The 27,134-nt window shown below is 42.3% G+C and overlaps 1 protein-coding gene across 1 annotated transcript; it reads left to right on the top strand.

Moving 5' to 3' along the window:
• Positions 1 to 1,628: 1,628 nt before the first annotated feature.
• LOC118374566 (transmembrane protein 229b-like) lies at positions 1,629 to 25,738 on the top strand. Its single transcript, XM_035761004.2, has 2 exons — positions 1,629 to 1,763; positions 22,771 to 25,738. The coding sequence occupies exon 2, from the start codon at positions 22,970 to 22,972 to the stop codon at positions 23,540 to 23,542; it is 573 nt and encodes a 190-aa protein (XP_035616897.1). The 5' UTR covers positions 1,629 to 1,763; positions 22,771 to 22,969; the 3' UTR covers positions 23,543 to 25,738.
• Positions 25,739 to 27,134: the final 1,396 nt, after the last annotated feature.

The following is a 27,134-nucleotide window of genomic DNA, read 5'->3' as shown; positions in this document are numbered from 1 at the left end:
GACCACAACAAAGGTATCCCCCTTTCCCTTTGTGTTTTGAGATCAATGCGAGAGCTTCATGTAGCCACGCGTGCACATTTTGTTCATATCCTTTGCTGTTTAGTGAGTTGTTAGCCCCATGTTATAAATCATTTGTAGTCAGCAGTAGTGGAGTGACATACATTTCTAGACATCTTTGAAAAGCTTGTCAGATAAAGAGCTTTTTTTTGTCTTAAATGGGCGGTGTTGTATTTTTAGACAGGCTGAGTGGAAAAATATCTCCTGGTCCGACGAATCCCGGTTCCTGTTGCATCATGCTGATGGCAGAGTCAGTGTTTGGCGTAAACCGCAATGAATCCAGCAGGAGTCCATTGATCCGTGGCAGTGGTGTAGCCTTCTGGTGTGGTGAATGTTTTTCTGGTACATGTTAGGACACTTGATAAAAATGGAGCAATTATTGAACGCCACAGCGTATCTGAACAGTGTTGCTGGCCAGGTGCCATTCAGGCTGTTCTGGAGGTGAAGGGGGGACCGACCTTGTACTAGATGGGTTTACCTAACAAACTGAACCTAACAAAAAGCCAATGGGTCAGTTTGTGCACAACTCAGATCCGTCACCCTCCCTCTGGCTATAGATACGGGTACATTCAACAGAGTGCCTGAAGAGGCGACAATTTTCCTACGGTGTGATCTAGTGTTTTATTGCCCTCTGTATGGCGATCTGAGACGTTCTTTTTTTGTTCATTTCTGGTGCTAACCCTAAATTGTTTTGGTTAAGGGACGAGCAGAGGTGTAACTTTTGTTTCAGTGTTTGAGATTGCACCGTTTGTTCACAATGACTGGAGGAGAAGGAGAAATGTACTGTTTGTGGCTGTACAATTATTGTATATTTGCACAATTTGTAAAAAACAAAAAACATGTTTCGAGTACAAGGAAATTGGTACTATGTTTAGTAGTAGGTGTATGACACTTAAATAAATCATATCAATCAATAATACCTCAGATCAGGGTCCCTGGAGTTTAGTGGCCATAAAAAGGATCTGCTCTGTCCTCTAATTATCCCATGATAAATTGGTTACCTGGGGTAGAAAGGCCTGGATCCTGTTCAGTAGGGCACACTGGAGCAAAACGTTTCACAACGGTAGATTGAAACTACACTTGTTCTAATTGGACAAGTTTCGGTAGCACTTTAGCAGTTAAGAGAGTCGGGCCAGTAACCGAAATGTCACTGGTTCGAATCCCCGAACCGGCAAGTTGGAAAAATCTGCCGTTCTTCCCATGAGCAAGGCAGTTAACCGCCAACAATAAGTGCTCCCCGGGAGCCAATACCTTGGATATCGATTAAAGCAGCCCCCGCATCTCTCTGATTCAGAGGGGTTGGGTTAAATGTGGAAGACCCATTTCTGTTGAAGGCATTCCGTTGTGTAACAGACTAGCTATCCCCCCTTTCCACTCTCACTCAGTTTCAAAATGTTTCTCCCTTACTGAACAAGACCCAGCTCTGAGTGCTAATCAGTGTTTAAGGCACTGTTCGTTGAGGTGACGAAAGAGTTAAGATGCAAGAACCGCGTGAGTGGAGCCGGTGCTCGAGCCGTCTCTAAACATGTGCGGCTGTCCTGGCTAGTGACTACTACTGCAGTCGGTGAAGGATCGGACAGTGGGGGGACCGGGAACGGTGCGCCGGTAGCAGGACGGTGAGACTTCGCATGGACTGTTGGTCCATATATCACATAAATTATTGGCTGTGCTGCATCCGGTGGGACCACCGCAGCGACAATATTACGGTAAGATGTTTAGGTTTGTATAATTTTTGTTCCACTTTAAATTAATGGACAGGACATTGTGCAAGACTACTTTTTTCATCACTGCAGTAATTCATATTTATTTAACTGAAATCTCTTCTTGCAAAACGTCCCGAGGATAATATGGGTATGCAGCAGTGACATATTGAACCAATGGAATGAAATGTAGCCAAATAAAATATGGGCCAGCTTGTGCCCGCGGTTCGCTGTCATTTATTTTTACTCTGTCCAATTTATTTTACAACACTGCAATCATCACGGAACAGCACTATTCATGTTTATCTATAAGGATTATAACCAGCGTTTTCCCCGATATTTCCAGTTTCTCCAGATAACATTCGCACATGTTTATTCTCACACTGATTTTATAGGAACAGTTTGTCGCATTGGCATTATGTAGTGTAGCCAAAAATAAATGCTCACAAAGCCATCATCAGCAATCAATATTTTGATTTGGGGGAGTACTCAGGGTAGGCCACCGTAGCCTATTTGTGTCATGTCATCGACATTTCCTCCACTATCAGCTAGGCTTTGTGAGTTTGCCAATGCAGCATTTAGAACCGGGACAGGAGAGATGGAGAATCTTGCATCCGCGCAGTAATGCTGCGGTCTCCCCTCCCCCTCGTTCACAAGCCTGGTCAAGGTGTCGTGGCCAACCCTTCTTCTTCCTCTTTTAATTTGAGTGTCCACGATTCCTAATCCCATGGATATAAACCATGTCACAGGTTGGAGGGCTTAGTTATTTAACTCCACATATCAGAGTCTTTCAGGGTCCCTGAACTTAATGACACAGAGAGAGGAAGAGAGCGAGAGAGAGGGGGGCGGGGCCACAGGCTAGTAATTCATTTTACTGAATTAATTTCCACACAGCACAGTAGCCTACCAAATAACCAAATCGCATCCACATTTTCACATCAAACTTTGCATACTATTTTAGTCATATACATTTGTTTTGTTTGCATTTAAAAAAAAAATGTTCTGCTAAAATAGATGCAAAATGATAGACTGCTAAGGGACTGTACAATATTTATAATGAGGGATACCCTTTATAATGGGGGAAATTCAAATGGATGGCCCTCCCTTCAGTAAAATACAATATATATTTTCCCGACCCTTCCTGAACAATTGGAGAGAAAAAAGGATCCTCCCTCAATTAAGACGAAGTGGATAGCAGAGAACATGCCTACGGTTTACCCTCACTCCTCCTAGGACAGACCAGAGCCTTGGGTATGCCGTTTTAGGAACTGTTCTTGGTTTTGTAAGCATCACATGGCAAAGTAGCCAGAAGGTTGTGGATTCACAGACCACATACGACAAGGGTAGAAAGATATCCATTATAATAAAAGCACTGCATGAATCTATCATCTTATTTGCGGTCCGAGAAAATAATTACCTTTTATTCATGCATTTCATGTTGTTGAAGTGCTGTTGTTGTTGAAGTGCTGTTGTTGATATGTTGTTGAAGTGCTGTTGTTGATGTGTTGTTGCTGATGTGTTGTTGATGTGTTGTTGAAGTGCTGTTGTTGATGTGTTGTTGAAGTGCTGTTGTTAATGTGTTGTTGCTGATGTGTTGTTGATGTATTGTTGAAGTGCTGTTGTTGAAGTGTTGTTGATGTGTTGTTGATGTGTTGTTGAAGTGCTGTTGTTGAAGTGTTGTTGTTGATGTGTTGTTGCTGAAGTGTTGTTGTTGATGTATTGTTGAAGTGCTGTTGTTGATGTGTTGTTGATGTGTTATTGATGTGTTGTTGATGTGTTGTTGATGTGTTGTTGCTGAAGTGTTGTTGTTGATGTATTGTTGAAGTGCTGTTGTTGAAGTGTTGTTGTTGATGTGTTGCTGAAGTGTTGTTGATGTGTTGTTGATGTGTTGTTGATGTGTTGTTGATGTGTTGTTGCTGAAGTGTTGTTGTTGATGTATTGTTGAAGTGCTGTTGTTGAAGTGTTGCTGTTGATGTATTGTTGAAGTGCTGTTGTTGAAGTGTTGTTGTTGAAATGCTGAGTGCTCCTGGCAGCATATAGCGTGTCACAAATGTTTCACAATTTAATTCTTAAATGGCAGGCAATATCATTGAAATAATAATATAGCCTAAATAATTAATTTTAGGCTACCTTGCTTGCTTATGACATGGCGAACCTCAATTGATATTGACAAAATCCTTACTTCCCTAGTAAAGTCTTTTTTGTTGTCTCCTCCTCAGCTACAGAAGGTTGTAGCGCAGCCTCTGAATGTCACAGAGGCAAACCAAAGTGCTGTTGTTGATATGCATCAAGTCATTCCCCGGCATTTTCCATCCAGCATCGTTATAGATCACTTTATATATAATCAGTTAAAAAAAAAAAAAATCTTAAGCTTTTAGCGATTTTCCTAAACAAAAGCCACAATACCCTCACAAATAGAGCCCTGGTTTTAACTTAACACCTTCAGGCCTTTTTATTTTTATTTTTTTATTTTACCTTTATTTAACCAGGCAAGTCAGTTAAGAACAAATTCTTATTTTCAATGACGGCCTAGGAACAGTGGGTTAACTGCCTGTTCAGGGGCAGAACGACAGATTTGTACCTTGTCAGCTCGGGGGTTTGAACTTGCAACCTTCCAGTTACTAGTCCAACACTCTAACCACTAGGCTACCCTGCCGCCCCAACACCTTCAGCCCTTAACTGACACTGATATATTTAAGGAGTTCATGGTGACTGAAGGAATAGGCTGACAAAATCTATGGATAGTAGAATATAATTTAGTCTGTCAAACAGGTCGGTCTACCTTTTATTTAATAGGAAGAAATAGGCGCCAACACAAAGCCCTCTAGTTGTTAGTAGCCTAAAGTCTAATTAAAATTAGACTGTTTTAAATGAATTTGGTCTTCTCGAATTAGCCTACTTTCAGCACCCATGTGCTGTCCATCTCTGTGGCTTCCGCTTCATAGTAATGTATGTCAATTACTTGAATATGGTTTATTTGTGAGTTCAATAACTCTGATAAATAGCTTCATTATGGGCAATGAAACATATTTTTTATTAAAATAAATTCTACCAATAGTAAGCTTACCTCCGGTCCTCCTCCTCTTCACGCTCTCCCTCTCAAGCTGAACAGGACATTAGTAGGCCTAATCATTGAACACAGATATTGCATTTTTTTTGGTGACATATTGACTCGCCTCCTGAAGTGCCACGATACACAGCACAGTCATTGGTTAGGCAGCACAAAAAGGGTTTACATCAGCAAGAGCAGGGCATGCCATTCAAACCCTTTACTCAGCACTTTTTTGAAGCACCTTTGGCAGCGTGTACAGCCTTGAGTCTTCTTGGGTATGACGCTACAAGCTTGGCACACCTGTATTTGGGGAGCTATTTTCATTTTCATTGATGGTTCCAAACTTCTTCCATGTACAAATGATGGAGGCCACTGTGTTCTAGGGGACCTTCAATGCTGCAGAAATTGTTTGGTAACCTTCCCCAGATCTGTGTCTCAACATAATCCTGTCTTGGAACTGTCTACAGACAATTGGTTTGGTGTTTGCTCTGACATGCACTGTCAAATCAAATCATCAAATCTATTTTTAAAGCCCTTCTTACATCAGCTGATGTCACAAAGTGCTGTACAGAAACCCAGCCTAAAACCCTGAACAGCAAGCAATACAGGTGTAGAAGCACGGTGGCTAGGAAAAACTCCCTAGAAAGGCCAGAACCTAGGAAGAAACCTAGCGAGGAAACAGGCTATGAGGGGTGGCCAGTCCTCTTCTGGCTGTGCCGAGTGAAGATTATAACAGAACATGGCCAAGATGTTCAAATGTTCATAGTTGACCAGCAGGGTCAAATAATAATAATCACAGTGGTTGTCGAGGGTGCAACAGGTCAGCACCTCAGGAGTAAATGTCAGTTGGCTTTTTATAGCCGATCATTTAGAGTATCTCTACCGCTTCTGCTGTCTCTAGAGAGTTGAAAACAACAGGTCTGGGACAGGTAGCACGTCCGGTGAACAGGTCAGAGTTCCATAGCCGCAGGCAGAACAGTTGAAACCGGAGCAGCAGCACGGCCACATGGACTGGGGACAGCAAGGAGTCATCAGGCCAGGTAGTCCTGAGGCATGGTCCTCAGAGAGAGAGAGAAAGAAAGAAAGAAAGAAAGAAAGAAAGAAAGAAAGAAAGAAAGAAAGAAAGAAAAAGAGAGAGAAAAATAGAGAGAGAATTAGAGAGAGAGAATTAGAGAGAGCATACAACCTCAAACAGGACACCGGATAAGACAGGAGAAATATTCCAGATATAACAGACTGACCCTAGTCCCCGACACATAAACTACTGCAGCGTAAATACTGGAGGCTAAGGCAGGCGGTCAACTGTGGGACCATTATATAGGCAGGTGTGTGGTCGGGAGACACTGTGGCCCCGTCCAGAGCTGTCAACTGTGGGACATTATATAGGCAGGTGTGTGCCTTTCAAATCATGTCCAATCCATTTTAGAATAATGCTGTAACGTAATAAAATGTAGAGAAGGAGAAGGGGTCTGAATACTTTCCAAATGCACCTTAACGTCTTCACAGCCATCTCTCTGAGTTGCGGGTATTCTCTGCTTCTGAACAGCCAGAATGTCGACAGGCGAATCTCATTAAAACAAGTGCGCAGGACTTGGTCTGGACAGCTCCAATAGTTTATCATCAAGAACCAGTGACATGCTTAAGTGCGGGTGAAGGGATTACACATCCACTGCTTTCCCGGGCTTAGATCAGATTGTGAAGGGAAGTAATCCTCGAATTTGAGCAGAGTTTGGCTCAGATGTGACCTCATCAATTTACAAATGTGATCCATGTCTACATAACCCATGTCAGCCAGAATTGAGAATAGGGGGAGCATATCGAAAATTATTCTATCCTCTCGGTCTCTCCAGATGCCCAGTTTTTTTGCTTGAAGTCAGCATTTTTATTGTTTGCTGGGAAGTTGTCACTTGTGCTTTCCTGCATGGATAGGTTGAGACGCAGTCTCGTCGGTAGACTTACAGATCTCGATATAACAGTCCCATCATAATCCATGTCCCATTATGTAGTCATTCAGAACACATAATATTTCACCTGCATTTGTATTCTGAGGCAACTCTTTAAAACAAAGACATTCTTCATGTAGTGAATATACAGTGGGGCAAAAAAGTATTTAGTCTGCCACCAATTGTGCAAGTTCTCCCACTTAAAAAAATGAGAGAGGCCTGTAATTTTCATCATAGGTACACTTCAACTATGACTGACAATTTTTTATTTTTTTAATCCAGAAAATCAACATTGTAGGACTTTTTATGAATTTATTTGCAAATTATGGTGGAAAATAAGTATTTGGTCAATAACAAAAGTTTATTTCAATACTTTGTTATATACCCTTTGTTGGCAATGACAGAGGTCAAACGTTTTCTGTAAGTCTTCACAAGGTTTTCAGAGTATGTATGAAGTCTTCAGTAAACTCTCATTGTCTGGGAAACTATTGTGCATCTTTTTTGATAGATTGGTTCATCTCTTTTGATAATCATCTTTTTTAAATGGTCTGGTTTATCCTTGGGATATGGATGCTTTGTTTCTATACGCATTTTCGATGGCGTCGTTGCTGAGGCAAATATGATATAACACACAGGTTTTGGCGGGCAGCTGTTATTTGAAACAAATCCAGAGAGAGAGAGAGTGTGTGTGTGTGTGTGTGTGTGTGTTTTGGTGTAGCTAGACTTAGTCATGGCAACACAATTATTTTATTGCGGCATGCATAGTTCAGCGCATTACGAAGGTAGGCCTATGGCAAGTATTTGTTTGAGTCAGATAGGGCGCAGACCATAAACCCCCCCACCCAAATCATATTTAATACAAATATGCTGCAGTCAGACACGCATTCCTCCACAGACACAGGGTTTAGAGAAAGACCGGTCGGTATAGGCTATGGATCATTTTACTGAGACCAAACCAGGTGCACTTGATATTGCACGCCCAGCAGAAAATCGTGGATGAGGGGCATCATTGGGCACACATGAGATATTATAATAAGCAACTCATTTTCAAAGCCTGAGCAATATGACATTCAATTGATTACAAATGACATGACCCTCCCCTGGACAAAATAAAACAGATACTAAAACCTCCCCGACTGAAATGAACCCCATTGCCCCCGGATAACTATTATGTAAATGTGGACCTCTCCCTAACACGCTGCAACAATGTACGTACTGTATACCCATCATGAAGAGCAGAGGTGTCAAGTCCAAACGGGGGCACATTCCCCCTCAGATTTGTCCTATTAAATACATATTGTTTCTCTGTAATACTACTAGCCACCTATTTTATGAAGTTGGCTTTAGCTAGTCTAGATAGGTTCCCAACCTCATAACTAGATACCAAGAAGACATTTCAGCCTATCAATCAAGTTAGTTTGACAAGCTGGCTACTCTATCATAGCTGGCATGACTGCTGGCAAGGTTGGTAGACTTGAGAAAAGCAAGCAATAACTAAATGTGCTGAATAAGACTCACATTCCTTTCAATGTTTTACCCAGATTTTAGCAGACATGCAGAGAAGCAATATATTGTTTTTCTTTTTTCTTTAGTTTCTTTAAAATTAAAGAATCGCCAGTCAGGAGGATACAGAGGCTCAAAAGGTATACTTAGATATGCAGACATTTTTATGTGATGATTATGGCTCTAGATTGCAGGAAAAAAAACTGTTTCAGGTTGGATGGCCTAGTTGGCCTAGTCCCCCTATGGACCATCCTCACGTACTTTGTGCCCCCTCAGATTTTTGGTGTGCCCCACGCCCCTGATGAAGAAAAGAATGACTAAATTATATAGACCTAACTATTATCTCTCTCTCTCTCTCTCTCTCTCTCTCTCTCTCTCTCTCTCTCTCTCTCTCTCTCTCTCTCTCTCTCTCTCTCTCTCTCTCTCTCTCTCTCTCTCTCTCTCTCTCTCTGTGTTTGTTTAGGATTCACCTTGAGGAGAGTACACTGATGCCTACTGGAGTGTTACATGAGCTTTTTAAGCACTCCAAATCTCTCTCTCTCTTCCATCAGCATCGCTCTGTTGTTTTCTATATAATCCTCCATGCTATTCTCTCTCAGTGGGTATGACTCTCACAGTCAGTGACCTCAGGAAGGTCACTGTTTCATTTCTTCTATTCCTTCTGTATTCCACTAGGGCTTCACTGTATCAGAGCTACTGTAAAACACATAGGAGACTGTCCAGGAGTAATCAAAACTTTGTTTTGTGCTGCTGTGTGTGAACCGCTGCTGCAAACAGCAAATGACAGGAACCCAGTACCTGCATCCCAAAATCAGGATAAATAAAGAGTGAATTAGGAAGCCATACAACTGTTACTGGCCGGGGGTCAATACCTTGGCCCCGTATCCACAACGTGTCTCAGAGTAGGAAACTGCTGAGAATAGAAACCTAATCCTACTCTTATGGGTCAAAATAAAAGCTATAGGTGAAGCCTCTTTAGTCATAATACTTACAGTATGTGGACACCTGCTTGTTGAACATCTCATTCCAAAATCCTGGACATAAACATGGAGTTGGTCCCAACGTTGCAGCTATATCACCCTCCACTCTTCTGGGAAGGCTTTCCACTAGATGTTGCAACATTGCTGCAGGGACTTGCTTCCATTTAGCCACGAGCATTAGTGAGGTCGGCCACTGATGTTGAGCGATTAGACCTGGCTCACAGTTATAATATAATAATATAATAATAATATATGCCATTTAGCAGACGCTTTTATCCAAAGCGACTTACAGTCATGTGTGCATACATTCTACGTATGGGTGGTCCCGGGGATCGAACCCACTACCCTGGCGTTACAAGCGCCATGCTCTACCAACTGAGCTACAGAAGGACCAGGGTTGGGGAGCTCATGGCATACAGAGTTGGCATTCCAATTCATCCCAAAGGTGTTCGATGGAGTTGAGGTCAGGGTTATGAGCAAGCCAGTCAAGGTCTTCCACACTGATCTTGACAAACCATTTCTGTATGGAGCTTGCTTTGTGCATGGGGGTATTGTCATGCTGAAACAGGAAAGGGCCATCCCCAAACTGTTGTCACAAAGTTGGAAGCACAGAATCATCTAGAATGTCATTGTATGTTGTAGCATTAAGATTTTCCTTCACCCAAAACATGAAAAACAGCCCTAGTCCATTATTCCTCCTCTACCAAACTTTATAGTTGGCACAATGCATTCTGGCAGGTAGCGTTCTCCTGACATTCACCAAACCCAGATTCGTCTGCCGGACTGCTGCCAGATGGTGAAGTGTGATTCATCACTCCAGAGAACATGTTTCCACTGCTCCAGAGTCCAATGGCGGCGAGCTTTACACCACTCCAGTCGATGCTTGGCATTGTGCATGGTGATCTTAGGCTTGTGTTAGGCTACTCGGCCATAGAAACCCAGTTCATGAAGCTCCCGATGAACAATTCTTGTGCTGACGTTGCTCCCAGGGGCAGTTTGGAATTCGGTAGTGAGTGTTGCAACACCGGACAGACAATTTTTACTTGCTTCAGCACTCAACGGTCCCGTTCTGTGAGCTTGTGTGGTCCACTACTTCGCGGGTGAGCCATTGTTGCTCCTAGACGTTTCCACTTCACAATAACAGCACTTACAGTTGACCAGGGCAGCTCTACCAGGGCAGAAACTTGATGAACTGACTTGTTGGAAAGGTTGCATCCTATGACGGTGCCACGTTGAAAGTCACTAAGCTCTTCAGTAAGGCCATTCTACCTGGAATTTCTTAAATCAAAATATATATGGGCAGCATGATGTGACTATAGGCTCTTGATGATTTGAGAAAGTCGCTGTTCTCTCATCAAGTGATCATATTTTCACCCATCAGACTATTCTCAATTTAATCTTGTCTTTACTAATATGTCAAATTAGTTTAGATTCAGAATGCTCCATTATCAAATGGGCAGGAACAGGGGCAGAGGAAAAATGGAGTCCACTTTCCTACGGTTCGTTTTTCAATAATGCAGGTAGGCTACTGTTTCACTCCCTGCATCAACCACTGTTCGAAGTGCATGCAGCCTCTTGCTGTGGGACTTGTGATATTTCGCCCCAAACTCTGTATGCCATGAGCTCTCCAACCCTGTTCATGCAGCTAACCAGTGCTCTGTATGCCATGAGCTCTCCAACCCTGTTCATGCAGCTAACCAGTGCTCTGTATGTCATGGGCTCTCCAACCCTGTTCATGCAGCTAACCAGTGCTCTGTATGCCATGAGCATGCAGCTAACCCAACCCTGTTCATGCAGCTAACCAGTGCTCTGTATGTCATGGGCTCTCCAACCCTGTTCATGCAGCTAACCAGTGCTCTGTATGCCATGAGCTCTCCAACACTGTTCATGCAGCTAACCAGTGCTCTGTATGCCATGAGCTCTCCAACCCTGTTCATGCAGCTAACCAGTGCTCTGTATGCCATGAGCTCTCCAACCCTGTTCATGCAGCTAACCAGTGCTCTGTATGTCATGGGCTCTCCAACCCTGTTCATGCAGCTAACCAGTGCTCTGTATGCCATGAGCTCTCCAACACTGTTCATGCAGCTAACCAGTGCTCTGTATGTCATGGGCTCTCCAACCCTGTTCATGCAGCTAACCAGTGCTCTGTATGCCATGAGCTCTCCAACACTGTTCATGCAGCTAACCAGTGCTCTGTATGCCATGAGCTCTCCAACCCTGTTCATGCAGCTAACCAGTGCTCTGTATGTCATGGGCTCTCCAACCCTGTTCATGCAGCTAACCAGTGCTCTGTATGTCATGGGCTCTCCAACCCTGTTCATGCAGCTAACCAGTGCTCTGTATGTCATGGGCTCTCCAACCCTGTTCATGCAGCTAACCAGTGCTCTGTATGCCATGGGCTCTCCAACCCTGTTCATGCAGCTAACCAGTGCTCTGTATGTCATGGGCTCTCCAACCCTGTTCATGCAGCTAACCAGTGCTCTGTATGCCATGAGCTCTCCAACCCTGTTCATGCAGCTAACCAGTGCTCTGTATGTCATGGGCTCTCCAACCCTGTTCATGCAGCTAACCAGTGCTCTGTATGTCATGGGCTCTCCAACCCTGTTCATGCAGCTAACCAGTGCTCTGTATGTCATGGGCTCTCCAACCCTGTTCATGCAGCTAACCAGTGCTCTGTATGTCATGGGCTCTCCAACCCTGTTCATGCAGCTAACCAGTGCTCTGTATGTCATGGGCTCTCCAACCCTGTTCATGCAGCTAACCAGTGCTCTGTATGTCATGGGCTCTCCAACCCTGTTCATGCAGCTAACCAGTGCTTAATTTGGGAAACCAAGTGAAATCTGTTTGGGAACATCAATAGTAACATGTTTTCACAACAAAACATATTTCATTAAACTGTTTGACAGCCCTTCTTTCTGTATGCTGAAGAAAGGAATGAAGGAGAGAGGAAGAGATGGAAATGCACGAAGAATAGATACAGTGCCTTGCGAAAGTATTCGGCCCCCTTGAACTTTGCGACCTTTTGCCACATTTCAGGCTTCAAACATAAAGATATAAAACTGTATTTTTTTGTGAAGAATCAACAACGGAATCAACAGTGGAACGACATTTATTGGATATTTCAAACTTTTTTAACAAATCAAAAACTGAAAAATTGGGCGTGCAAAATTATTCAGCCCCCTTAAGTTAATAATTTGTAGCGCCACCTTTTGCTGCGATTACAGCTGTAAGTCGCTTGGGGTATGTCTCTATCAGTTTTGCACATCGAGAGACTGAGAATTTTTTCCCATTCCTCCTTGCAAAACAGCTCGAGCTCAGTGAGGTTGGATGGAGAGCATTTGTGAACAGCAGTTTTCAGTTCTTTCCACAGATTCTCGATTGGATTCAGGTCTGGACTTTGACTTGGCCATTCTAACACCTGGATATGTTTATTTTTGAACCATTCCATTGTAGATTTTGCTTTAGGTTTTGGATCATTGTCTTGTTGGAAGACAAATCTCCGTCCCAGTCTCAGGTCTTTTGCAGACTCCATCAGGTTTTCTTCCAGAATGGTCCTGTATTTGGCTCCATCCATCTTCCCATCAATTTGAATCATCTTCCCTGTCCCTGCTGAAGAAAAGCAGGCCCATACCATGATGCTGCCACCACCATGTTTGACAGTGGGGATGGTGTGTTCAGGGTGATGAGCTGTGTTGCTTTTACGCCAAACATAACGTTTTGCATTGTTGCCAAAAAGTTCAATTTTGGTTTCATCTGACCAGTGCACCTTCTTCCACATGTTTGGTGTGTCTCCCAGGTGGCTTGTGGCAAACTTTAAACAACACTTTTTATGGATATCTTTAAGAAATTGCTTTCTTCTTGCCACTCTTCCATAAAGGCCAGATTTGTGCAATATACGACTGATTGTTGTCCTATGGACAGAGTCTCCCACCTCAGCTGTAGATCTCTGCAGTTCATCCAGAGTGATCATGGGCCTCTTGGCTGCATCTCTGATCAGTCTTCTCCTTGTATGAGCTGAAAGTTTAGAGGGACGGCCAGGTCTTGGTAGATTTGCAGTGGTCTGATACTCCTTCCATTTCAATATTATCGCTTGCACAGTGCTCCTTGGGATGTTTAAAGCTTGGGAAATCTTTTTGTATCCAAATCCGGCTTTAAACTTCTTCACAAAAGTATCTCGGACCTGCCTGGTGTGTTCCTTGTTCTTCATGATGCTCTCTGCGCTTTTAACGGACCTCTGAGACTATCACAGTGCAGGTGCATTTATACGGAGACTTGATTACACACAGGTGAATTATATTTATCATCATTAGTCATTTTGGTCAACATTGGATCATTCAGAGATCCTCACTGAACCTCTGGAGAGAGTTTGCTGCACTGAAAGTAAAGGAGCTGAATAATTTTGCACGCCCAATTTTTCAGTTTTTGATTTGTTAAAAATTTTTGAAATATCCAATAAATGTCGTTCCACTTCATGATTGTGTCCCACTTGTTGTTGATTCTTCACAAAAAATACAGTTTTATATCTTTATGTTTGAAGCCTGAAATGTGGCAAAAGGTCGCAAAGTTCAAGGGGGCCAAATACTTTCGCAAGGCACTGTATTCTGCAGCTAAAGGTAATGTGTCAGCCTATTAATTATAGAAATATGCCTTTTTACTAGGCTATACAAAATCAAATACAAAATCTATGTAATTGTAGGTGAACCAACAGCATAGCATAGGCCTATGCGTTCTCCCCCAGACTCATGAATAGAAAGTTTGGAGCGTAGCAGAAGGTAACCAGCCCATCCAGTATGCATAATAATACAGTCCACACTCAAAGGTGATTACTAGAATTGGTTTAATTCTGGAGTATAGGTTAGACCAATTATGTACTAAAGACATCTTAAAATCAGTTTTAAAAAATAAAGTCTGTAATAAATCGTAAAAATCCAAATGACTTCACAAGATGCCATCCCTGCCAAAATAAATCAATCTGGTATTATATAATGGCACAATCATTATTTTATTTCAGAGTTTTTGTGGGGCTTGGGCTCATATATAGGCCCTAATATGCATATGGGAGTTTTGAATGAATCATCACCGTAGAAAGCGCTGTCATTATCATTGTGTTAGGCTTTGCAACAACATCCACAAGGACCATGTATTTCACTTAGTTTCAACTTGTTGTTGAACTTCTTTCTTGAAATTGATCATCACAGTGATGTGAGTTTTAAAAGAACAATACTGTTTTGATGATAAGTGTTTGATGTGATTTTCGAATACGTTTGCATTGATGTCAGAGTGGTTAAAGGGACAATAGAGCCCTAAGTACCAGGCCATTAGCTATCTGATGGTCGTTAGCGAGTGGGTACTACCAACGCATGTCCAGAATGCATAAGAGGATATTACCGTGACTCAATGGTCACGTGGAATTTGACTGCGGTCATGACTCATGACTGCCAGTGTTGCTGTGTCAACAGTCCTATGTACCTGTATGACAGAGTGGTTGTATGACAGAGTGGTTGTATGACAGAGTGGCTGTATGCCAGAGTGGTTGAAGGATGCCATCCCTGCCAGGGCCTCCAGTCTCCTGATACCCGTGGTGCCTACTGCCAGTGGTGCCTACTGCCTCGGACTACATTTACATTTACATTTAAGTCATTTAGCAGACGCTCTTATCCAGAGCGACTAAAACACATTACCAACTAAACTCAGCAAGAAAAGAAACGTCCCTTTTTCAGGACCCTGTCTTTCAAAGATAAATCGTAAACATCCAAATAACTTCACAGATCTTCATTGTAAAGGGTTTAACTTCTTTGGGGTAGGGGGCAGTATTTTCACGTCCAGATGAAAAGCGTTCCCAGAGTAAACTGCCTGCTACTCAGGCCCAGATGCTAGGAGTAGTATTTGTAGCTTTGGATAGAAAACACTGACGTTTCTAAAACTGTTTGAATGATGTCTGTGAGTATAACATAACTCACATGGCAGACAAAAACCTGAGAAAAAATCCAACCAGGAAGTGGGAAATCTGAGGTTTGTAGGTTTTCAAGTCTTAGCCTATCCAATATACATTGTCTGTGGGGTCATATTGCACTTCCTAAGGCTTCCACTAGATGTCAACAGTATTTAGAACCTTGTTTCAGGCTTCTACTGTGAAGTGGGAGAGAATGAGAACTGATTGAGTCATAGGTCTGCCAGAAGGCCATGTGCTCAGTCAGGCGCACGCCCCTGAGAGTTAGTTCCGTTCCCTTTCATTTCTAAAGACAAAGGAATTCTCCGATTGAAACATTATTGAAGATTTATGATAAAACATCCTAAAGATTGATTATATACATCGTTTGACATGTTTCTACGAACTGTAATATAACTTTTTTGACTTTGTCTGGACCTTGTGGCTGCACATTTGGATTACTGCACTAAATCCTTGAACAAAACTAACATTTATTGTGGAACTGGGATTCCTGAGAGTGTATTCTGATGAAGATCATCAAAGGTAAGTGAATATTTATAATGCTATTTCTGACTTTTGTTGACTCCATAACATCTGTATTGCTTGTTTTGGTCTCTGTACTCAGATTATTCCATGGTGTGCTTTTTCCGTAAAGCATTTTTGAAATCTGACACAGCTGTTGCATTAAGGAGAAGTATATCTTTAATTCCATGCATAACAGTTGTATTTTCATCAATATTTATGATGAGCATTTCTGTAAATTGACATGGCTCTCTGCACTTTCACCGGAAGTTTTGGAGGCAAAACAACAACGCGCCAATGTTAACAGAGATTTTTGGATATAAATATGAACTTTATCGAACAAAACATACATGTATTGTGTAACATGAAGTCCTATGAGTGCCATCTGATGAAGATCATCAAAGGTTAGTGATTCATCTCTATTTCTGCTTTTTGTGACTCCTCTCTTTGGCTGGAAATCTTTGGCTGGCCTGTGTTTTTTTTGTGACTAGGTACTGACCTAACATAATCGCATGGTATGCTTTTGTCGTAAAGCCTTTTTGAAATCGGACATTGTGGTGGGATTAACAAAAAGTTTATCTTTAAAATGGTGTATAATACATGTATGTTTGAGGAATTTTAATTGTGAGAATTTCTGTTTGAATTTTGCTCCCTGCACTTTCACTGGATGTTGGTCAGGTGAGACGTTAGCATCCCACGTACCCTAGAGAGGTTAAACGCTGTTTCCCATGCTTGAACATGTACAGTACCTGTGGAATGGTCATTAAGACACTAACAGCTTACAGACGGTAGGCAATTAAGGTCACAGTTATGAAAACCTAGGACACTAAACAGGCCTTTCTACTGACTCTGAACAACACCAAAAGAATGATTCCCAGGGTCTCTGCTCATCTGTGTGAATGTGCCTCAGGCATGCTGCAAGGAGGCATGAAGACTGCAGATATGGCCAGGGCAATAAATTACTGTCAGACACCTAAGACAGCACTACAGGGAGACAGGATGGACAGCTGATCGTCTTCACAGTGGCAGACCACGTGTAACAACACCTGCACAGGATCTGTACATACAAACATCACACCTGCGGGACAGGTACAGGATGACAACAACAACTTTTTGTCTTTTTTTGGAACGTTTGGTTTTTTGGTTACACCAGGAACACACAATCCCTCCATCAGTGCTCAGACTGTCTGCAATAGGCTGAGAGAGGCAGGACTGAGGGCTCGTAGGCCTGTTGTAAGGCAGGTCCTCACCAGACATCACTGGCAACAACGTTGCCTATGGGCACAAACCCACCATCGCTGGACCAGACAGGACTGGCAAAAAGTGCTCTTCACTGACGAGTCCTGGTTTTGTCTCACCAAGGGTGATGGTCAGATTTGCGTTTATCGTTGAAGGAATGAGCATTACACCGACGCCTGTACACTGGAGCGGGAGAGATTTGGAGGTGGAGGGTCTGTCATGGTCTGGGACGGTGTGTCACAGCATCATCGGACTCAGCTTGTTGTCTTTGCAGGCAATCTCAACGCTGTGAGTTACAGGGAAGACATCCTCCTCCCTCATGTGGTACCCTTCCTGCAGGCTCATCCTGACATGACCCTCTAGTATGACAATGCCACCAGCCATACTGCTCGTTCTGTGCGTGATTTCCTGCAAGACAGGAATGTCAGTGTTCTGCCATAGCCAGCGAAGTACCCGGATCTCAATCCCATTGAGCACGTCTGGGACCTGTTGGATCGGAGGGTGAGGGCTAGGGCCATTCCCCCCAGAAATGTCAGGGAACTTTTAGGTGCCTTGGATGGAATGGAGTAACATCTCAGAGCAAGAACTGGCAAATCTGGTGCACCATGACATCACTCTGGTTGGTCCATGGAGAGTTCGACTGGCTGATTGTCATTAGGGAATTGAATACTACCAGTGCAAGTCCAGAGTGCATAAGAGGACATTACCGTGACTGAATGGGCACGTGGAATTTTACTGCGGTCATTACATGACTGTCAGTGTGGCAGTGTCATTGCAACAGCTCTGTGTACCTGTATGACAGAGTGGTTGTATGACAGAGTGGTTCTTTGACAAAGTGGTTGAAGGATGATAGGGCCTCCAGACACCTGATACTAGTGGTGCCTACTGCCTATGTGTGTCTGGCCTGGCATCCCTTATTTATACAGTCTCTGGTCTGACCTGGGTATTTACACTACAGAAAGCAAGGGCATGTGAAGCACACAGACCATGTGGGTTACTCAAATCAAATATACATAGTTAGCAGATGTTATTGTGAGTCTAGCGAAATGTTTATGCTTCTAGATCTGACAGTGCAGCAGTATCTAACAGGTAATATCTAATTCCATAACAAAACCTAATACACACAATCTTGTAAAGGAATGGGATGAGAATATATAAGTATAAAATATATGGATGAGCAGTGACAGAGCGGCTAAGATGCAATAGATAGTAAAGAATAGATAGTGATGGATACAGTATACAGTATATACATATGAGATGAGTAATGTGAGATATGTAAACATTCTTCAAGTGACATTATTAAAGTGACTTGTGTTCCATTTATTTAAGTGGCCAATGATATCAAGTCTGTAGGTAGGCAGCCGCCTGCTAGTGGTGGCTGTTTAACAATCTGATAGCCTTGAGATAGAAGCTGTTTTTCAACCTCTCTGTCCCAGCTTTGATGCACCTGTACTGACCTCGCCTTCTGGATGGAAGTGGGGTAAACAGGCAGTGGCTCGGTTGGTTGTTGTCCTTGATGATCTTTTTGGCCTTCCTGTAACATCGGGTGTTGTAGGTGTCCTGGAGGGCAGGGAGTTTACCCTTGGTGATGCGTTGTGAAGACCGCACCACCCTTTGGAGAGCCCTGTGGTTTTGGGTGGTGCAGTTGCCATACCAGGTGGTGATACAGCCCGACAAGATGCTCTCAATTGTGCACCTGTAAAGGTTAGTGAGGGTTTTCGGTGACAAGCCACATTTTTTCAGCCTCCTGAGGTTGAAGAAGCGCTGTTGCGCCTTCTTCACCACACTGTCTCTGTGTGTGGACCATTTCAGTTTGTCGGTGATATGAATACAGAGGAACTTAAAACATTCCACCTTTTCCACTGCTGTCCCATCAATGTGGATAGGGGGGTGCTCCCTTCGCTGTTTCCTGAAGTCCACGATCATCTCTTTTGTTTTGCTGACATTGAGTGACAGGTTATTTTCCTGACACCACATTCTGAGGGCCCTGACCTCCTCCATGTAGGCCATCTCGTCGTTGTTGGTAATCAAGCCTACCACTGTAGTGTCGTCTGCAAACTTGGTGATTTGAGTTGGAGGCATGCATGGCCACGCAGTCTTGGGAGTACAGGAGAGTGCTGAGAACACACCATTGTGGGGCTCCAGTGTTGTGGATCAGTGGAGTGGAGATGTTTCCTACCTTCACCACCTGGGGGCGGCCCATCAGGAAGTCCAGGACCCAGGTGCACAGGGCCGGGTCGAGACCCAGGGTCTCAAGCTTAATGAGGAGTTTGGAGGGTACTATGGTGTTGAATGCTGAGCTGTAGTCAACAAACAGCATTCTTACATAGGTATTCCTCTTGTCCAGATGGGATAGGGTAGTGTGATGGCGATTGCGTCGTCTGTGGACCTATTGGGGCGGTAAGCAAATTGGAGTGGGTCTAGGGGGACCGGTAGGGTGGAGGTGATACGATCCTTGACTAGTCTCTCAAAGCACTTCATGATGACAGAAGTGAGTGCTACGGGGCGATAGCCATTTAGTACAGTTACCTTAGCTTTCTTTGGAACAGGAACAATGGTGGCTATCTTGAAGCATGTGGGGACAACAGACTGGGATAGGGATTGATTGAATATGTCTGTAAAAACACCAGCCAGCTGGTCTGCGCATGCTCTGAGGTCGCAGCTAGGGATGCCTTCTGGGCCGGCAGCCTTGTGAGGGTTAACACGTTTAAATGTTTTACTCATGTTGGCCACGAAGAATGAGAGCCCACAATCTTTGGTAGCGGGCCGTGTCGGTGGTACTTTATTGTCCTCAAAGCGTGCAAAGAAGTTTTAAAATTTGTCTGGGAGTGTCATGATCGTCGTCAAGGAAATGACCGGACCAAGGTGCAGCGTGGTAAGCTTACATTCTTTAATTTTAAATGTCGCCAACAAATCAATATACAACAAAACGAACGTGACGCTCTTTAAGGCAACAACCCACAACTGAGAAAAGGAAAAAAGGCTGCCTACGTATGATTCCCAATCAGAGACAACAATAGACAGCTGTCCCTGATTGAGAATCATACCAAAAACAAATCATACCAAAAACAAAGAACCAGAAACATAGACTTTCCCACCCGAGTCACACCCTGACCAAACAAACATAGAGAATAAAAGGATCTCTACGGTCAGGATGTGACCGCAAGACGTCGATGTCCACGAAAGGGCTGGTTTTCTTTTTGTAATCTGTGATTATTTGTAGACCCTGCCACATTTAAGTTGTTGAATTTCGACTCCACTTTCTCTATACTGACGCTTTTCTTGTTTGATTCATTGTTTGATTACTCTCTTTATATGATAACATTGTGTTGAGCCTGATTCCAGGGGCCATATGTAGCTTCTCAGAGTAGGAGTGCTGATCTAGGATCAGGTCCCCCCTCTTTATGCAATCTTATTAATTGTGATCTAAAAGCAAAACTGATCTGAAATCTGTACGCCTACTCTCAGACTCTTGATACAGAACGGAAGGTTCTCCCATTTCCACAGAGAAACTTTGGAGCTCTGTCAAAGTGACCATCAGATTCTTGGTCAACCCCCTGACCAAGGCCCTTCTCCCCTGATTGCTCAGTTTGGCTGGGCGCCCAGCTCCAGTAATAGTCTTTGTGGTTCCAAACTTCTTCCATTTAAGAATGATGAAGGCCACTGTGTTCTTGGGGACCTTCAGGTCAGCAGAAATTGTTTTGTACCCTTCCCTAGATATGTGCCTCAACACAATCCTGTCTTGGAGTTCTATGGAGAAGTCCTTCGACCTCATGGCTTGGTTTCATGCTCTGACCTGCACTGTCAACTTTGGGACTATAGCTATATGCTCACTCTACTTAGTTGTATAAAATGTACAGTACCAATCAAACGTTTGGGCACATCACATCATTCAATGTTTTTTCTTTATTTTACTATTTTCTACATTGTAGAATAGTGAAGATGTCAAAACTATGAAATAACCCAATGGAATCATGTAGTAATCAAAAAAGTATTAAATCAAAATATATTTTATATTTGAGATTCTTCAAAGTAGCCACCCTTTGCCCTGATGACAGCTTTGCACACTCTTGCCATTCTCTCAACCAGCTTAACCTGAGGAATGCTTTTTCAACAGTCTTGAAGGAGTTCCCACATATGCTGAGCACTTGCTGGTTGCTTTTCCCTCACTCTGCGGTCCAACTCATCCCAAACAATCTGAATTGGGTTGAGGTTGGCTGATTGTGGAGGCCAGGTCATCTGATGCAGCACTCCATCACTATCATTGGTCAAATAGCCCTTACACAGCCTGGAGGTGTGTTTTGGGTCATTGTCCTGTTGAAAAACAAATTATTGTCCCGCTAAGCACAAACCAGATGGGATGGTATGTCGCTGCAGAATGTTGTAGTAGCCATGCTGGTTAGGTGTGCCTTGAATTGTAAATAAATCCCTGACATGGCCACCAGCAAAGCACCCCCATACCATCACACCTCCTCCTCCATGCTTCACGGTGGGAACCACACATTCGGAGATCATTCGTTCACCTACTCTGCACCTCACAAAGACAAAGCGGTTGGAACCAAAAATCTTACTTTTGGACTGATGAGACCAAAGGATAGATTTCCACCATTTTAATGTCAATTGCTCATGTTTCTTGGCCCAACCAAGTCTCTTCTTCTTATTGGTGTCCTTTAGTAGTGGTTTCTTTGCAGCAATTTGACCATGAAGGACTGATTCACAGTCTCCTCTGAACAGTTCATGTTGAGATGTGTCTGTTACTTGATCTCTGTGAAGCATTTATTTGGGTTGCAATCTGAGGTGCAGTTAACTCTAACGAACTTATCCTGTGCAGCAGAGGTTACTCTGGGTCTTCCTTTCCTGTGGCGGTCCTCATGAGAGCCAGTTTCATCACAGCGCTTGATGGTTTTTGTGACTGCACTTGAAGAAATGTTCAAAGCTCTTGAAATGTTCCAGATTGACTGATCTTCTTGCCATAAATAATATGGACTTGGCATTTTACCAAATAGGGCTATCTTCTGTATACCACCCCTACCTTGTCACAACACAACTGATTGGCTCAAACGCATTAAGAAGGAAATCAATTCCACAAATGTACTTTTAACAAGGCACACCTGTTAATTGAAATGCATTTCAGGTGACTACCTCATGAAGCTGGTTGAGAGAATGCCAAGAGTGTGCAAAGCTGTCATCAAGGCAAAGGGTGTGAAGAATCTCAAATATAAAATATATTTGGATTTGTTTAACACTTTTTTTGGTTACTACATGATTCCATATGTGTTATTTCATAATATTGATGTCTTCACTATTATTCAACAATGCATACAATTGTCAAAATAAAGAAAAACCCTTGACTGAGTAGGTGTCCAAACTTTTGACTGGTACTGTATGTAAACTTTGTGTAAACTCTGTATTCTCTCTCTAAATGTCGTCTATCACTAGCAGCACCATATCACCAATAAACATTTTTAGTCTGTGTAAATGTATTTGGTGAATAAAGGTTATTCTGAACTTTATGATCCTTCGTTTTACTGCTTCTCCTGGTTCTAGAATTGAAAACTGACATAGTTTGAAATGCAAACTGATGTTGATTGAGGACCGGTAGCCAACAACACTAGAAATGAATGGTCAGAGTCCTCTACCCACCTACAGTTGAATCATTAGCAGTCGGTGTACTTTCCACAATAGGCCTATTGTCTGTACTTAAAACAGTCCTTGTAATACTCTGTGCACCATCACCACAAGGACACAAGGTAGGTTTTAGAGAGCCAGAGAACCTCTGTTACTCCTGTCTCGTTTTATAACGCCACACTGCCTAACTCACTTTTCTCTCCTTTATCCCTCTCAGACCTGTATTTCTCGTCCATGGGATAAAAGGAGAGGGATGGTCATAATGGTGTAATTGAACAGGAGACCTCTCACACACCAAACCAACCATTAGACCAAGATAAAATCCTTCAGGTCTCAAAGTGACATTTGGGCATAAAACTCTCAGGCACGACTACCTCATCACGAAGGCGTGGCGATTCCAAATAACCCCTACTACAATGGCAACCACAGCCCCTACGCCGGTGCCTCTGACTGTCCTGTGTCGCTGGTACCTGTACGCCATCCACGGCTACTTCTGTGAGGTCATGTTCACCGCCGCCTGGGAGTTTGTGGTCAACCGCGACTGGAAGTTCCCTGGTGTTACCAGTGTGTGGGCTCTGTTCATCTACGGGACCTGCATCCTCATTGTGGAGCACATGTACCTGGCCCTCCGAGCTCTCCAATGCCCCCTGCTGCTGCGATGCCTCATCTATACCCTATGGACGTACATCTGGGAGTTCAGTACAGGGCTGTTGTTGACCCAGTTCGGGGCATGTCCCTGGGATTATTCCCATTTTCAGTATAACTTCATGGGGTTGATCACGGCAGAGTACGCCCTGCCATGGTTCTGTGCGTCGTTCATGACGGAGCAACTGGTTATACGCAACACACTGCGGCTAAGGATGGACACAGACGGAACAGAGGACGTCAAGTCTGATGCAGGCGGGGGAGAAGATGGGGGAGGAGGGGGGAGGAGACAACGGGTTGAACAAGGAGGTACAGAGGTCAATGGTTTCCTGAAAGTAGACTGAGGACTGAGCAAAGAACACTGAGGTCCAGTTTTAAAGACACTGATAAACCTAATAGTGGACTAAAAAGCCTTCTCAAGGGATAATCTCTATTGAAAGTGCTTTTTAGTCCAGGACTAGGCTTAATCTGGGTCCAGAAAACGGTCCCTGAATCGTAACTCTTCCTTCTGGGAAATGTACATTGAATTTTTATTGAACAACATTCAAAGTACTGTAGTTATGTAGCTTCAGGTTGCAATCTGAAGTAAGTTCTGTATTGACTATCAAATTTGACTGGGTCCTAAAGCAATGCAATAGCTTCAATTCATTGTCATGTGGAGAATTTTTTTCTAAAGTTAGTGATAGAGTTCTGTTTGCACTGCAGTCTGTTTCAAAAGGCAATTGATTTAGGGTAGTCTACAACTCAGTTAGGTGTACTCCTATAATGTACTGTATGTATTGCACATGCCCTAGCATGCTATATGAATGATCTCTCAGGTACCCACATTAACTGTGGGCTGTATCTACTGTTCTTCCAAATGAAAGAAATCAGGATTTCTATGTTCAGAACCTTGGTAATGTCTAGAGTTACCCTCCTGTGGATTTGCACTCTAACCCCACTTGTCATTGTATTTAACCTTTATTTAACTAGGCAAGTCAGTTAAGAACAAATTCTTATTTACAATGACTGCCTAGGAACAGTGGGTTAACTGCCTTGTTCAGGGACAGAATTACATATTTTCACCTTGTCAGCCCAGGGATTTGATCTAAGCAACCTTTCAGTTACTGGTCCAACACTATAACCACGAGGCTACCTGCTGAACTTGGTTCAGTTTATCAACCAGCTAATTATTAGATTATCAGGTGCGGTAGACTAGGGTTGGGGTGAAAACCTACAGGAGAGTAGTGCTCTAGGAATTGATAAGATACTGCACCTGAACGCTTGATCTGAAGTGTCATATGAATACTGTATTACCACAAATCTTTCCCAACATCCAAATCCTGTAGTTGGTGCGAGATTTGGTTCTGGGTTCCTTCAGAGATTATATTGGCACCAACAACAACCATAGGATTTGACAAGACAGCACAAACAGATGTGGGACCTTAGAGATAGAATTACATTCTGTTTGTGGGACAACCAGGATACCTCACGCGGATTCAAAAGCAGTAGATCAACAATGCAAAGTGATGATGATTATAGTATTTTTTTTTTTTCAATCGCTTTGGTGCTATTTCCACAAGTATGTGGGGAATTTTCAAAACTCTTCGTACAAAACTCCAACTGTACTGCACTTTTTGTGCATTCATTTTGTTTGAAGACATCTTTCACCACACAACCATTAATCCAAAGATCCCAGTTTACTGTGAAATACCATGAGAACATTGACTTAATCACCAAAACACAACAATGATATCTTCTCAATTTAGTTATTTTAATAACCAGTTAATCAATAGTAAAAAAATGCTGAAAATACATGTTTAAAAATTGCCCTTTGAATGTAACATGCTACTGTACTATAAATTACAGTACATTACACTGTTTTCACATTACACTTGCACTACCCATTCAAATGTACTGAACCTCAAATGTCCATCATTTCTATACCATGTGTGATCAAAGGTGTGCAAATGGAAGACATCTTTCATCTTTCACAGTCATTGATGCAGAAATGTAATGTATTGTTCAAATATCATTACAACATACTGTAGGTGTTTTGTAACCAATTGAAAGGAATGTAAAACATTTTTTTTTATGTTTAACAGGCATTAGTTTGCATCAAAGGTTGTCTTGAGAATTTGGCCATTGGCTCATATCGACATGGCAGTAAATGTCCTCATTGTTCATGCTCGGGGAGAAAAACATTTTGGCATGGTGAATCCAAGCCTTAGTTCTGGACTTGATGTCACTGCATGCCTCATCCATGGCCTGAATGAGGGTGGTCAGTTCATGGGGATTGCAATCATACATCTTCTACCTGTATTGTAATCATGTATTGTATTTTACAGTATTGAATTGTAATTATATGTATTATAGTGGTCCTGTACGTGGCTCAGTTCATAAGAGCACGGCACAAGCAACACCAGAGTTGTGGGTTCAATTCCAATTGGGGTCACAGTTGAAAATCTTCAGACTCACTGTTGTCACTTTGGATAAAAACGCATGCTATGTAAATGGAATATATTACAGTTACAATGCAATTTTATTTAAGCGGTGTGACCCCCCCCATCAAAAAGACCCCAGCAACTTCATTCTGGACACATATTTACTGTATAGGGGATGTAGTTATCACATCTCTGATCTTGTTAATATCAGATTTTTTTAAAACTTACTGTGAAGTCAAATCCTAGTCATCATTATTGTGCGTTATAGTGTACGGTATATCAAACTTTATGTGTTTCTAGTTTACAGACATACATTTTCATTATGTACAAAATCTGTGGTAGACAAAACACTTTCAAATCTATAGGTTTAACAAACTGTTCAGTGACGAGCAATTAAGAGCAGTCGGATTAAGTAATAGTATAATGTATTTGATCAAATAATATAATAATATAATAATATAATAATAATATAATATAATATATGCCATTTAGCAGACGCTTTTATCCAAAGCGACTTACAGTCATGTGTGCATACATTCTACGTATGGGTGGTCCCGGGAATCGAACCCACTACCCTGGCGTTACAAGCGCCATGCTCTACCAACTGAGCTACAGAAGGACCACAAATCAAGTCATATGAGCATTGCATTGTGAAACGAAATTAACCGTATATGAGCATGTCTTGCAATGCGTAAATATGTAGTTCTAGATGAAACACAGATTGTTTGGTGAAAAAGTGATTGTATCATTCTGTGTGTTGTACTTAGGCAATTCAAAATGAGCTTATAGTTTTGAAACAACTTGCCTTTTTGATGATCTGTTTTGAGTTTTGTTGAACAGTTGTGAAAATGTACCACATATTTGTGAAAATTGCACCAAAGGTATTTATTTATTTTTATTTAAAAATGTATTCAAACATGTAGGCCCTAACTGGTTATTTGAGGCTAATGTACAACTACCGGTATATGTCAGTAGGCCTAGAACCTTGGGTGCTGCTAATGTCTTTATTCAAGAAATCCATTTTGCTTTGATGATACAATTATAGTAATGAGAATTTACAAGCCACACAAATTAAATATGCAAATGGAAAGTGTGTGTGTGTCTGCATGTTTAGTGATGGTGGGGGAGAGGCTGATCTCTCACCACATAAACCTAAGACTTAGTGTAACAAAGTTATTGTCAGGTGTACTTATTTCCAAACTTTAGTTTTCTTGGTTCGACAAAAAAAACGAATATTATGAAATACTGCACTGTATTATATCACACAGTTTAACAATGTATTGTGTATAGTTTGTGGAATAAATGTATTTATTTGACCATAAAATCTATTGCTCTTTGGTTTTAGGCTGGGCATCTGTAAAGCACTCAATGACAACTGATGATTTCAAAATAACTTTATAAAATACATTTGTGAGTTGGGTAAATAACCACTTCGCTTCACTACAGTCTCAGATCAAATCAAATGTATTTGTCACATACACATGGTTAGCAGATGTTAATGTGAGTGTAGCGA

This window comes from Oncorhynchus keta, chromosome 35 (assembly GCF_023373465.1).
Source record: "Oncorhynchus keta strain PuntledgeMale-10-30-2019 chromosome 35, Oket_V2, whole genome shotgun sequence".
Taxonomy (NCBI): Eukaryota; Metazoa; Chordata; class Actinopteri; order Salmoniformes; family Salmonidae; genus Oncorhynchus; species Oncorhynchus keta.
Note: the sequence above shows the minus strand (reverse complement) of the source record. Positions and strands in the feature narration are given on the sequence as shown.

What these genes read in the sequence shown, in the direction of transcription:
- LOC118374566 (XM_035761004.2), top strand. Translation starts at nt 22,970, where the DNA reads ATGGCAACCACAGCCCCTACGCCGGTGCCTCTGACTGTCCTGTGTCGC.